The sequence below is a fragment of the Nanorana parkeri genome, unplaced genomic scaffold, assembly GCF_000935625.1.
Source record: "Nanorana parkeri isolate BGI_ZX_2015 unplaced genomic scaffold, ASM93562v1 scaffold253, whole genome shotgun sequence".
Taxonomy (NCBI): Eukaryota; Metazoa; Chordata; class Amphibia; order Anura; family Dicroglossidae; genus Nanorana; species Nanorana parkeri.
The window spans coordinates 311,533-323,713 of record NW_017306521.1 but is presented as its reverse complement, the minus strand read 5'-3'; the positions used below and the strand labels follow the sequence as shown (position 1 = coordinate 323,713).

At 41.4% G+C, this 12,181-nt stretch overlaps 1 protein-coding gene across 2 annotated transcripts in view; it reads right to left on the bottom strand.

Moving 5' to 3' along the window:
* Window positions 1–936: 936 nt before the first annotated feature.
* KCTD7 (potassium channel tetramerization domain containing 7) overlaps window positions 937–12,181 on the bottom strand; it is a 24,442-nt gene continuing 13,197 nt past the window's right edge. Inside the window, exons 2-4 of one of the 2 annotated variants that reach the window (XM_018556797.1) lie at window positions 10,396–10,565; window positions 4,401–4,579; window positions 937–1,586 (exon numbers count right to left, since the gene is read on the bottom strand). In XM_018556797.1, coding sequence (XP_018412299.1) covers window positions 1,210–1,586; window positions 4,401–4,579; window positions 10,396–10,565 — 726 coding nt within the window. In that variant the 3' untranslated portion in view covers window positions 937–1,209. Of the gene's footprint in view, window positions 1,587–4,400; window positions 4,580–10,395; window positions 10,613–12,181 lie in introns of both variants that reach the window. The other variant, XM_018556798.1, reaches the window with a different exon arrangement.

The following is a 12,181-nucleotide window of genomic DNA, read 5'->3' as shown; positions in this document are numbered from 1 at the left end:
CAGGCACAGGGTACAATTGTGTCAGCTTGCACTATACGTCGCCATCTGAATGAAAAGGGACGCTATGGTAGGAGACCCAGGAGGACCCCACTGCTGACACAGAAATATAAAAAAGCCAGATTGGAGGAAGCCAAAATCCTTTTGGGAGAATGTGCTGTGGACAGACGAAACAAAATGACAGCTTTTTGGTAAAGCCCATCATTCTACTGTTTTCAGAAAAAGAAGGCCTTGAAAGAAAGAAATACAGTCAAACATGGTGGCGGTTCACTGATGTTTAGGGGTTGCTTTGCTGCTTCAGGCACTGGATGTCTTGACTGTGTGCATAGCATTATGAAATCTGAAGACTACCAAAGAATTCTAGGGTGCAATAGGGCCCAGTGTCAGAAAGTTGGGTCTCCGTCAGAGGTCATGGGTCTTACAGCAGGACAATGACCCAAAGCACACGTCAAAAAGCACCCAGAAATTATTTCAGACAAAGCGCTGGAGAGTACTGGATTGGCCAGCAATGAGTCCAGATCTAAATCCCATTGAGCACTTGTAGAGAGATCTCAAAACAGCAGTTGGTAAAAGGAACCCCTCCAATCTGAGAGACCTGGAGCAGTTGGCGAAAGGACAGTGCTCCAAAATTCCTGTAGAGAGGTGTAAAAAACTAATTGATGACAGAAAGCGATTGATTTCAGTTATTTTTTCCAAGGGCTGTGCTACTAAATATTAATTGAGGATGCCAATAATTTTGTCCAGTCCATTTTTGGAGTTTTGCGTGGAATGTGTCAGATTTAGCTTTTTTTCTCCACTTTATTGTGCCATACCAATGCAAACAAAAGAAATAAACATGAAAATGCCTAAACATTTGTAATTGCAACACTTTTCTGCGCAAAGTGGTGCATTATCTGACAGAAATGCAAGGGTGCCAATATTTTTGCCCATGACTGTATACATGAAATTAAAGATTATTTTCCTTTCATACTAAACTATTAAGATTTGTGATATTAGTGCAAACAACTTTTTATTTGCCTGGTAACTCTAGAGAAGGCATCACTGCAGCTTTAGTACTGTTTTGGAGTATTTAGTACACTTCTTACACCTTACATATTTGTAGGCATGGTTAACAGTCTGTGAGTTACACTTGTAGTGCATTTCAGAAGTTTTTTGGTCCTAGGTGGAGTTCACAAAAGAGTCAGATGGTCTTCATTCCCTAATTGCAGCATCTCACCACCAAGTGATCTTGAATTCATAGATTGGGCGTTTGCAGTAATAGTGATTAACAAGGTGCTTGTCACAAACTCCAATACATTGGTGTTCCACGGATATGCCCCTCTCGGAGAGGTCGCTAACTATACAGTGCAGAAGATCATATACATCAGCCACTGCTTCCCAGGGACCAAAAGACACATCAACTTCGCAGTGGTGCTCAAAGTGGTTTGACTCAGTATCATTCCTCTCAAATCGTAGTGCATTAAATTGAGGGCACTCATAAGGAGTAATAGGCATCTCTTCCTTGAAGACACAGATCTTCAGCTTAGCAAAGCGCGCCTTTCTCTGTATAGCTCGAAGCTTTCCAATTTCAATGATACGCTCCAAGTGATCTTTGAGAGAAAAATTTTGAGAACATTTAAATCCGATCAAAAATACTCAGATTTGCACACTTTAAACATGGTTACTTAACCTTCAACATACTCTTAAAAAAAAGCACCTACAGTAATAACATTTTCAACAGAAACAGATTTTTAATTAAGGTGAAATAGATCTCTGTTAAGGCAATAATTATAATCAAAAAACACAAAATATAACTTTGCACCTCTGAGTTAGTATTTAATACAGAAAATGTTTGGCAGCAATTACAGCTTTGAGTCATTGTGTATCAGTCTATATCAGCTTTGTACAGCTGGACATTGGACGTTTTCCCCATTTATCTTCAGAAAACTGCTCCAGCTTTGTTAGGTTGCAAGTAAATCGTATGTAAACAGTTTTTTTTCATGTCTAGCCACAAATGCTGTATTGGATTGAGATTTGGACTCTGACTTATACATTTCTGGAAATAAGTAGATGAGGACAAATCTTCTCCCAAGGCTCGTGGCTTTTGCAAACTGTATAATTTTTTTCTGAATTGTTTTTCTGCATTCATTCTACCGTCTACTATCACAAACCTTCCAGGGTCTTTAGCAGAAAAGCATTCCTACAGCATGATGCTGCCAACACAGTGGAGATGGTGTGTGCAGAATTTGGCTTTGCCAAGCAAGGAATTTGGTCTAATGGCCAAAGAGCTTATATTTGGTCTAATCAGACAACAGACTTCAAAATCTCTTGTATCCCTTCTGTCGAACTGTAGGTCAAATACTTGTGAGTTTTAGTTACCAGGGGCTTTTTTTGCCACTTTCCTATAAAACTTTGCCTGATGATGCACCCCGGCAACAACTGTTGTAAGCATTATAGCCAATAGTAATGTCCCAATGCTTTTCAATGGGAATTTTTTTTTTTTCTATTCTGACATCGCTTGTGTCAGAATAAAGAAAAAAAGGCGCAGCAGTGTTTCTCTCCTTGGCGGCCGGGAGCAAGAGACTCCCGGGGCGCCAGGGAGAGTTAACTGTTTGCAGATCAGTGTCCCTGGTTAGCAGGTAACCAGGGACACTGATCTCTCTGAAAGTGGCCGGAGCCAGCCGTAAGATCACGGTTGGCTCCGCCCAGCTGTCAGAAGCAGGCTGTCGGCCGGCCAGCTTCGGCTTTCAGCACGGCTCAGCCGAGCTGATGCATATGCGTTCGGCTCGACTGAGCCGCTCGGCCATGATCGGGAGCTGTACGGGCTATTGTGAATAGCCCGTACTGCACCCCTTCGGTTCTACTGAACCGAAGGGGTCCTGGGGCCGAAGCTAGCCGAAGGATCGGCCGAAGCTACGGCCAGATCCTTCGGCAGCTTCGTGAATAGACTTCGTCTCAGCTACTAGACTGTTCTTTTACCTGGTATATTTTATGACACAATACTCACCAGAAGTTGGTCCTTCCAGATATACATGTATTTATACTACAATCACTGAAAATCCATTGACTACACATAGGTAATCTCAATTTAACTTATGTGGTTATGTAAAACAATTGGCTGCACCAGTCATGATTTTGGTGTTTTATATTAAATGCAATATATACTTATCTGGTTAGTAATTTTATGTTTCTATAATATTATTTCAAATCACTTTGCAGAGATCTTTTTTCACAACATACAAAAAAATTAAATCAACAGTGATTCAATGTTCTATGACCATAAAAGATGCAAACTTCCAAGAGAGTGAATACCTTTTAGAGGTACTGTAAACTTACGGCACTGCATAGGTCAAAGGGTGCAATCCACATTCTCCAGTTTAGTTGGTGGTTTCAAATTCACTTACTGATGATCAGCAATGTATAGGCTAGATATAAACATTCAAGGTACATCAGACATTCAAAATGAACTAACGGCCTAACAATCATTGTATTGAGTCAGCTGAAAACAAATGTCCCTACTGTTTGGAAAAAAGTATCGGTACTCGTACTCGGCCTTAAAAAAGTGGTATCGGTGCATCCCTAGTACAAACACTATAGCATCCTAGGCAGTAGAAGAAGCATTTTCTGGACACCTAACTTTAGAACATCTCCCCAGATAGCAAGGATAACTTGGCACAAACTTGTGGCAGGGTTAAATTGTAATTCTTGTTAACTTGCTGCACACATTCCTGGCAAGTTGTAGACTCGCAGAACACTTGCAGCACAAGTTTTAGTTGACACTTTTTGAATTTGTAGCACATTTGCTTGGCAAGTCCACAGCTAGAGTCCTGCAGGTATTAGCAAGAGCTCTGCAAGTGTACAGCACTTTTGCAAAGCACGTTGATCTGGAGACTTGCACTGCAGACGTGCTGCAAATGTGCAACAAAATTGTGAAGCTTGGCAAGTCTGCAATAGTTTAGCAAGTCATTTTCAAACTTGCAGCTCAATTGCTTGCTATCTGGGTCTATAGCATCTCTGCAAAGCAAAAATCTTGACTCACAAGAATCAAAGTAAAGCAGCCTCCACTTTGGTGGTATAGCTAACTACCCATCTGCAAGGAAGTATATGCTGGCAAAACAACTAGAAAAGAACAAAGTACCTATGTTAAAGAGACACTGTCACCATGCCCTTTAAGGAAAATGTGATATTTCTGAAGAATGCCCCCTGACCCCCATATGCTCCTTCGCAGTGGGCGATAATACCTGGCCTGCTTCCATGTGATGGTGCCTAGTAGCCCATTGACTGGTCACTGTTGACAATCTCTCTGTCAGTACATTTTGTAAAAATGTACCCAAGTAGCACAGCTAAAGTAACCACATTACATTATGAACATGTATTATTTATTTTCTTTTTGCTAAATCGTTAGGTTAAACCAATGTACGTACCTTTGTAGTAAGGCATCAGGTCAAGAAATGCTTGTCTGACTTTCTCTCCAGTAAGTGGTTGCATTTTGTCTAAGATGTCAAGCAGTGGGCCAACTGAGTAGTACTGGGCCTCCTTGTACACCATTTTCACACGCTCTCGAGGAGGGAGCTCTCCACAACGTAAGAAGTTTAGGATGTCACTAATAATGCAAACATTTAGTCATACCAGGTGAACAAATACATGTAAAAAATAAGTTAAATACAATGAGGGGGGAATTTATCCAAACTGGAGCAGTCAGAAGCAGATTGGTTGCTATGAGCAATTGCTTCAGATTCTATCTTGCTTGTTCAGTTAAGCTTTAAAAATGAAATCTAGAAGCTGATTGGCTGCCAAGGGTAACTGATGCAGATTCCATCTGCTCCAATTTTGATACATTCCCCTCAATTAATATGTTAGAGGGAACAATCTGTGCTGCTATTTATGTACAACAATTTTATTCCTATAATACCCTGATGTGTTAAGTGTTTTTGATGCATTCTTGACCTTTTCAAATGACTAACACTCCAGTGTTTGTTCAAGTGCTACACATTATTATCCTTTGTGCCCTGGGGGCATAGTAAGTATACATTTGCAAGACTTTTTTTCTTCACATTTCATTCAGTTCTCTTGGAGGGCATAATGATGCCAAGGAACACTGCAAATACCATTTTTATGTGAGCTGGAAACAAGAAAGGTGTTATTACTTGCAGACGTGTAGCCATTTGTTAATGAGGCCCTGTCACCAACTCAAAAAAATTCAGATAAAAGCACAAAAAAGTATTTTAAATGCTTACATTTAGTGTTATTCCTTTCCATTAATAATTGTGACAACTCCAGGAAGAGTCAATTCCCTAGCATAGCACGCTCCCTCCTTGCACGTCATAGCCCTCCCCTCTTCTGGGAATGACTAATTACTCTCTGTGCTGATCCAGCTCCTCCGTCCCTCCCATACATTTTTATGTAGCTGCCAGGGAAGGAGTGAAGGGGAATACTATAGAATGTCACTTGAGTCTGCTGGGACTCCTGATATCACATCCATGATGGTGGCACACAACAACAGTCTCAGGCTTTTGGATGTCTACACAAGAGAGGCTTCGACAGGTAAACAACATGCATAAGTTAAATGCACATATAACCTCATAGTTAGATTTTGTTGATATGAATGGTCTGGCGACAGGGTCTCTTTAAAGCCACACTCTGGGAAAAATGATAATTTACACACTGCAATGGATGTGTAAATTATCATTATAAGCTGTGTGTTATATGCAGAGGCCCTGTATTTTTTACAAAAATACACGGCATTCTGTGATTGGAGGAGGGGCGGGGATGTGACATCTCTCCTCCTTCAATCACAGAACACCTTGGGTTCTTTGATAAAATAAAAGACATTTTATGAATGGACAATAGTGAAGAGGGGCAGGTGATGCAACCTGTGATACACTGTATAAGCTCAGGTTGCCACTCTCCTTCTCCTCAGTGTTCAGAGGATTGACATTGTATGCAGAGGACAGCATGCTGCAAGGTAAGATTTTTATACTTTGCAGCCGCCCTCTGCACATAACACACAGCTTTGTAAATTATAATGTTTCCCAGAGTGTGGCTTTAAGTGGTGTAAGTATAGAATGTAAAAAACGTGTTTGGCTAGGTGCAATTAGCTTGCTTGTTTCTGCTAAAAGATACAGTGTTGCTTACATAAATGCATTATATATAGCAATGCATAAGTATAGTTCTCAGCTATATATCTCTGCCACTGGACAACTCTATTCCGACTGTGAAGTTAAAACTTACTGTTCCTTCTTGTGTGAGGAAGTTACATAGTTACATAGTATTTGAGGTTGAATAAAGACACAAGTCCATCAAGTCCAACCTATTGTGTGTGCATTTATGATGGTGTGTGCGTGTGTATAAGTTCATGTGTGATTTTGCTCTTAGCAGTACCTGTACCCCCGAATGTTATGGTCTCCAAGGAAATCGTGTAATTGTTTCTTGAATCGTAAACATGTCACAAGAAAGAGACAAACACTGCCTGATTGTTGGGTACCTCGCCTAGGAAGCTCAGTGTTACCCTCAGCATCAGCTGCTCCTGATAAGCTTGCGCTATAGGCCCCCGGAGAATAAGAACGGCTAAAGACATCTCTACAAGCTCTGGCAAGCCTTTGATTGCCTGTACCCATGTAACAATTACAATTACCAGGAGACTATAGCAAGCTGGAAAAACTACGAGAAACTAGATATTTGAAATAAATTTGCCTGAAGCATATGTAAAGACAAAATTTTAAAAAACATGTTTAGTACATCTCAGCAATGCATGCACATTTCCCCATGTTTTATCCCTTCAAACACGCTGCACGTACAGAAAATAACCGTTGATGTGCCACAACTATAGTGTGATCCCAACTTCCTCTTTCACATGACAACACAGTGGCGAGAATGTATCCAAAATGAAGCAGACAAAATCTAGAGCAGTTGCCCATAGTAGCCAATCAATTTCTCTCTTCTGTTTGTTCAATTAAGCTTTGAAAATGAAAGAGAGAAGCTGATTGGTTGCAACTGCTCCAGATTCTGCCTGCTCCAGTTTTGATAAATTCCTCTCAGTGTATTTTTGGCTCTGAATTCCAAAGCACATGGTGTCAGCCCTGCCTACTGCATTTCTGATGGATTGCAAAGAACACATAACACTTCTTATATTCCACCCCTCGTCCGTATCTCCATAACCCCTCCACCTCATCTCCACAACCCATCCTGCTAATTCCCATAACCCCTTTTCATCATCTCTATAACCCTTCCTGCTTATCTCCATAACCCTTCCTGCTCATTCCCATAATTCCTCTTCGTCATCTCTATAACCCCTCCTCCTCCTCTCCATAACCCCTCCTTGTGCTCAGGCAAGGAGCACAGGAAGTGATCAGCTCCCAAGCTTTTTGGCAAAATCACCAGGTATTTTTTGCAATTATCAGACAGATGTGACAAAAAAAACTTTCAATGGTATATTTAGCAGACAAAACGGGAGCAAATAAGAAAAGTTTCATCGTTAGTGTTTACATACACATTAACATAGCTCCATAATTACAGCTGCTTCACCACAATGACCTATGTAAGGTATCATGGGAATGAGACAAAAGCCTGTGAAGTTACAAGCTATCTCCATTTCCTGCTTAGTAAGTAGATTCCTTTTTACACAAAAAGTGTCTTATTCATAAATGGGTAAAATTCTGCTTCCTAGCAATCTGGTGTACATATGCTGCAGATCATTGATACCCACAGTACATATAGTATATATCTCATATTTATACTGTAATCAAGTTGGAGACTCTGCTGAGACCCCCCCTCCAGTAATTTTTATCTGTAATGACGGAATCTCGTGGGTGCTACTCTGCTCTTCCTTTGGAAAACCGGGAATGTTTATGTGATGGCAACACTACACACAATAGCAGAGTTCATAAGTCTATACCAATGAACCTGACTAAAGCTGCTAATCATCAATCATGATGCAACAGATATGACAGCACCTCTGGACATACAGCCATATGACCTGTGTTTATTGTAATCCCAGTTCTCCTGTCATACTCATAAAACCTCTATTATATAAAACTGAACTATGGTACAATATTTATTTTTATCATACAAGCGAAGAAGAGAGAAGCGGGGATCCGAAGAGAAAGAACTCCCACCTTTATAGAGGGCAGAAAAAGCTGTCAGATGGCGGCGGTCGGTGGGGATCTTGGAATTTTTGTTAATAGCTATCAGGGGGGCTGTTTTGATATAAGTTTATGGTCGCTAAAGCGACCATGAGCTTATAGCAGAAGGGTGAAAGCCACCGATGTATGGCATACTGACATGGCCAGCTGCAAGCGGTTGTGTTCTGCCATATGACATATATTGGTGGCAACAAAAAGGGTAAAGGCATTTTTTAAGAAATTTAAAAAATAAAAGGACGGGGTGGGGATTCACAGAGAGAAAAGGGAGAAAGAGAAGCTGGAGTTTTGCTTTAGAATAACCTTAGTTGGACAGATGAGATAGGTCTATCCTCAACCACTTTTGCTGTCAATTACTGCAGACTTCTCCCTGATTTACCCAAAGGGTTAATTAGATACATTCACATTGACATTCTCAGTTTCTTTTCTCCATAGAAAAGAGAAGAAACAGCGCCCACTTGCACAATATATTGGAAAAGCTTCGTGAGTTACAACAAGCACTTCCAGCAGTATGAGGCTCTCATCATCTCCTTCTAGGGAAACACAAGCAGTGCCTGAATCGGGTACATCACATCCATCTGGCTGTGTATAGCTACGCTTAGACCTGTATAACCTTATGTTACCCAATATTAGATTACATTAAATTAGATTTGATAGAAAATAGCTGCTCTGCTTTATCACATCTGGAGACACCATCAAATATACGTTGGGGGAATTCATAAAAAACTGGAGCAGACAGAATCTGAAGCAGTTGTCCATGACAACCAATCAGCATCTCCCTTTCATTTCATAATTCAAAGCTTAAAGGAGAACTATGGGGTTAAGGCTTTTCCCCATAGTTCTCCTTAGTGCAACGGGAGGACACAAACTAGCGCCCTCCCGTCACCCTAAGCTCAGTATACCGCGAGCTACCGCGGTATACTGTGGCGTCTCAGTATACCGCGAGCTACTGAGACACTGCAGCCGAAGCGGATCCTGACAATCATGTCTGGATCCGCCAAGCTGCGTGAGTGACAGCTGGCTCTGCCTATCTAGAGGCAGAGGCAGCTGTACCCGCCCCCTCCCCCGTCCGTTCCGACAGTCAGCGCCGGCGGATCGGAGCGGGGAGGGGGGGAATCCAGCCCCTCCCATCACAGCAGAGAGCCGTGACAGGATCGAGAGGTGAGCGATTGCCGGTAAGTGTTCGCTCACCTCCCGATCTACTGAGCCGACCTGTGACATTCTCATTGTCACAGGTCGGCTAGAACTATGAGGTGAGTGAAAAGCACTCACCTCATAGTTCTCCTTTAACTGAACAAACTGAAAAGACAAGATGATTGGTTGCCATGGGTAACTGCTCCAGTTTTTATAAATTCCCCCCATTGTGTTTTTAAACAAACCAAAAGCCTATCAATAATTTTTTATCTTAAGTGGTTGAAAAAGTAAAGAGTGCCTTCTCCACTGTAACGTGGAAACCAGTTAACTAAAGCTATAAACAGAACAATGGTCATGGGCTTCCAGGATAGGTTACAAACCTGCCTGAAATAAACCCGATAAATGCGTTCTGTTGATACAGTGACTGCTGACATTTTGTAACTTCCAACTATTGCTGGTGATTATGCCATTTCTGGGTCCTACCAACAACTGAGCCCTAAAGAAAGGGGAGATTTTTTTGGGGCCCCTCAAACGAGTTTGCACAATGTGTGATCCCGCTGTGAACTAGTACTGATAATAATGATATCTGGATTCCTAAACCTTTTGTTTGGCACTTTCATTGGACTTAACACACATGGATCCTCAACTCTGGACTCCATGCATTAAGGTGTGTCCTGTTGTGAGGAGAGCAGCTTTACTAGAGCCGCTATGTCCTGTTGTAATCTGACTGACTCACAAAAGTTTGAATCCAGAGCCTTGTTTTCAAACGTTTAAATTTGCTGAAGACAGGGACCCAAAGCCTGAACAATGGTTGTCAGTCTTATATTTCGCAATATGGATTACTTAAGTGCTATGCATTATTTAATATTGTAAACATTCTTGTTTTAGGTTGCTTTAATAAAAACAAACAAACATACAAAGTGTCTCATGATGGAGGATAACGTGTAAAATAGTAGGCTGCCAGTGTAATAGCTAATTCTGTGTATCTATCTATTGTACCTGCTGTAATGATTTCTGTAATTCTTTCTTCCTCCGAATCATTACGAATGCAATACACCATTCTAATTTTGCACGAATGCAGTTCCAGTAGTAATGGGCAAGTCCTGAAGACATAGAATTGAAGGATTTGATGCCGCTGTCCACTTACCCAAAATATGTTCCATCCCTGTCAATGAAGTATCGACCTTCAGAATCCGTCGGAATGTGATGTCGTCCACTAAACATGGCTGCCAGCATGGTGTCCTCATACCTCTGAAGTGTTGACAGTCTAGTGGTGAAGCACATGCCTCCAACATTGAGAGGAATCACTTCAGAAAGCTGCGGAAGCATAAACAATAACATACGTTCCATCAATTGGAAATGAACTGAAAAGCATAACAAAGCATGTCCATGAAGATGCACTGTCTAGTCAATAATATACTAAAGTATTAATGAACAGTATCCACAATATATATATATATATATATACACAGTAAAGATTTCAGTGCCGATACCGAGTATTTGGGTGAGCACGCGTACTCACCCAAATGCTCCGATACTTACCCCCAATATTGGAACTTCCAGTTTAGAGGGAGATTTCCTCTGACCGTCAGTGCCGCGAGGGAACATGGAGCCAATCAGCATTGAACCAGCCAAAAAGCATGGAGCCGGTTTCCCAGCCAATCAGGAAGCAGGGAGGCAGGTAATGACTGGTACCCGTACTCAATACCAAAAAAAGTGGTATCGGTGCATCCCTAATTATATATATACAATAACAAAGCATACATCATTAGGGGTCATACTCATGCACATCTGCTAACGTGGTGTGCATGATACAGTGTTCAGCATGTGACAAAGGATGTCACATTGGGGAAACTGGCCTTAAGCTGCATCTCAGGATGAACCTACACAGGAGCTCGATCAAGAACCACAAAGAGAATGAATATTGCACTCCAGTAGGACATCACTTCTCCCAGAAGGATCACTCCATCCAAAACCTCAAAATTAAAGTACTAAAAGGGAATTTTAAAAACTCTCATGAAAGGAAAACATTTGAGATGAAAATTATTTAACATTTCAATGCCATAAAGGAGGGACTCAATGTGGATTCTGGTTTTTCTGACACACTACCAGAATTTCTGAATATACAGAACATCACAATATTCATGTACGTCGAATATCTCTGATCTGTTTAGGGTTTATTTATCATCCTATGTTTGTTTGTTCTGTCTTTTGATTATCAGAAGGCATTCTTTACTTCCAGGTCCAACATTTATGACACCACACTCACCTCCCCTCCCTAACAACTTTCTCTTGCTTTAAGTGGTAAACGTTGTCATGTTCTAAGGCCCCATTCACACTGCGCGATTCGCAAATCGCGCATTTGTCACACGATATCGCACAAATGCTTGCATTGAGCAAGCTGGAATCGCTGCAAAATCTGCTCCAAAAAGGGTCCTGCTGTAGCGACGCACGACCCGCGACAGCAGGACCCTTTGCCCCATTGCCAAGCATTGGAGAGCGATATCGCGCGGCAAATAGCCGCGATATCGCGAGAATTACCGCGCGATAAAATCGCTCAATGTGAACGGGGCCTAACAGCTTTCTCTTGCCTCAACTGACAAACTGTCATGTTGATCAGTATTGCTTCTGACCTGAAGAAGAGAGGTTCGCTCTCGAAAGCTTGTCTGTTATATATTTTGTTAGTGCGATAAGAAAGGTATCATTGCACACTGCCATACTACGTTTTTTGTTTTTTTTTACATCTTGTCTACTGGACTAATACGGCTTACCCATTTATATTGCACTATATATATACCGTGTTTCCCCGAAAATAAGACAGTGTCTTATTTTATTTTTTTCACGAAAAAAGACACTAGGTCTTATTTTCGGGGGATGTCTTACCTGGCTGCAGCTGTCTGCTCTGCCGTCCAGGGAGTCACAAACAAGGTGGG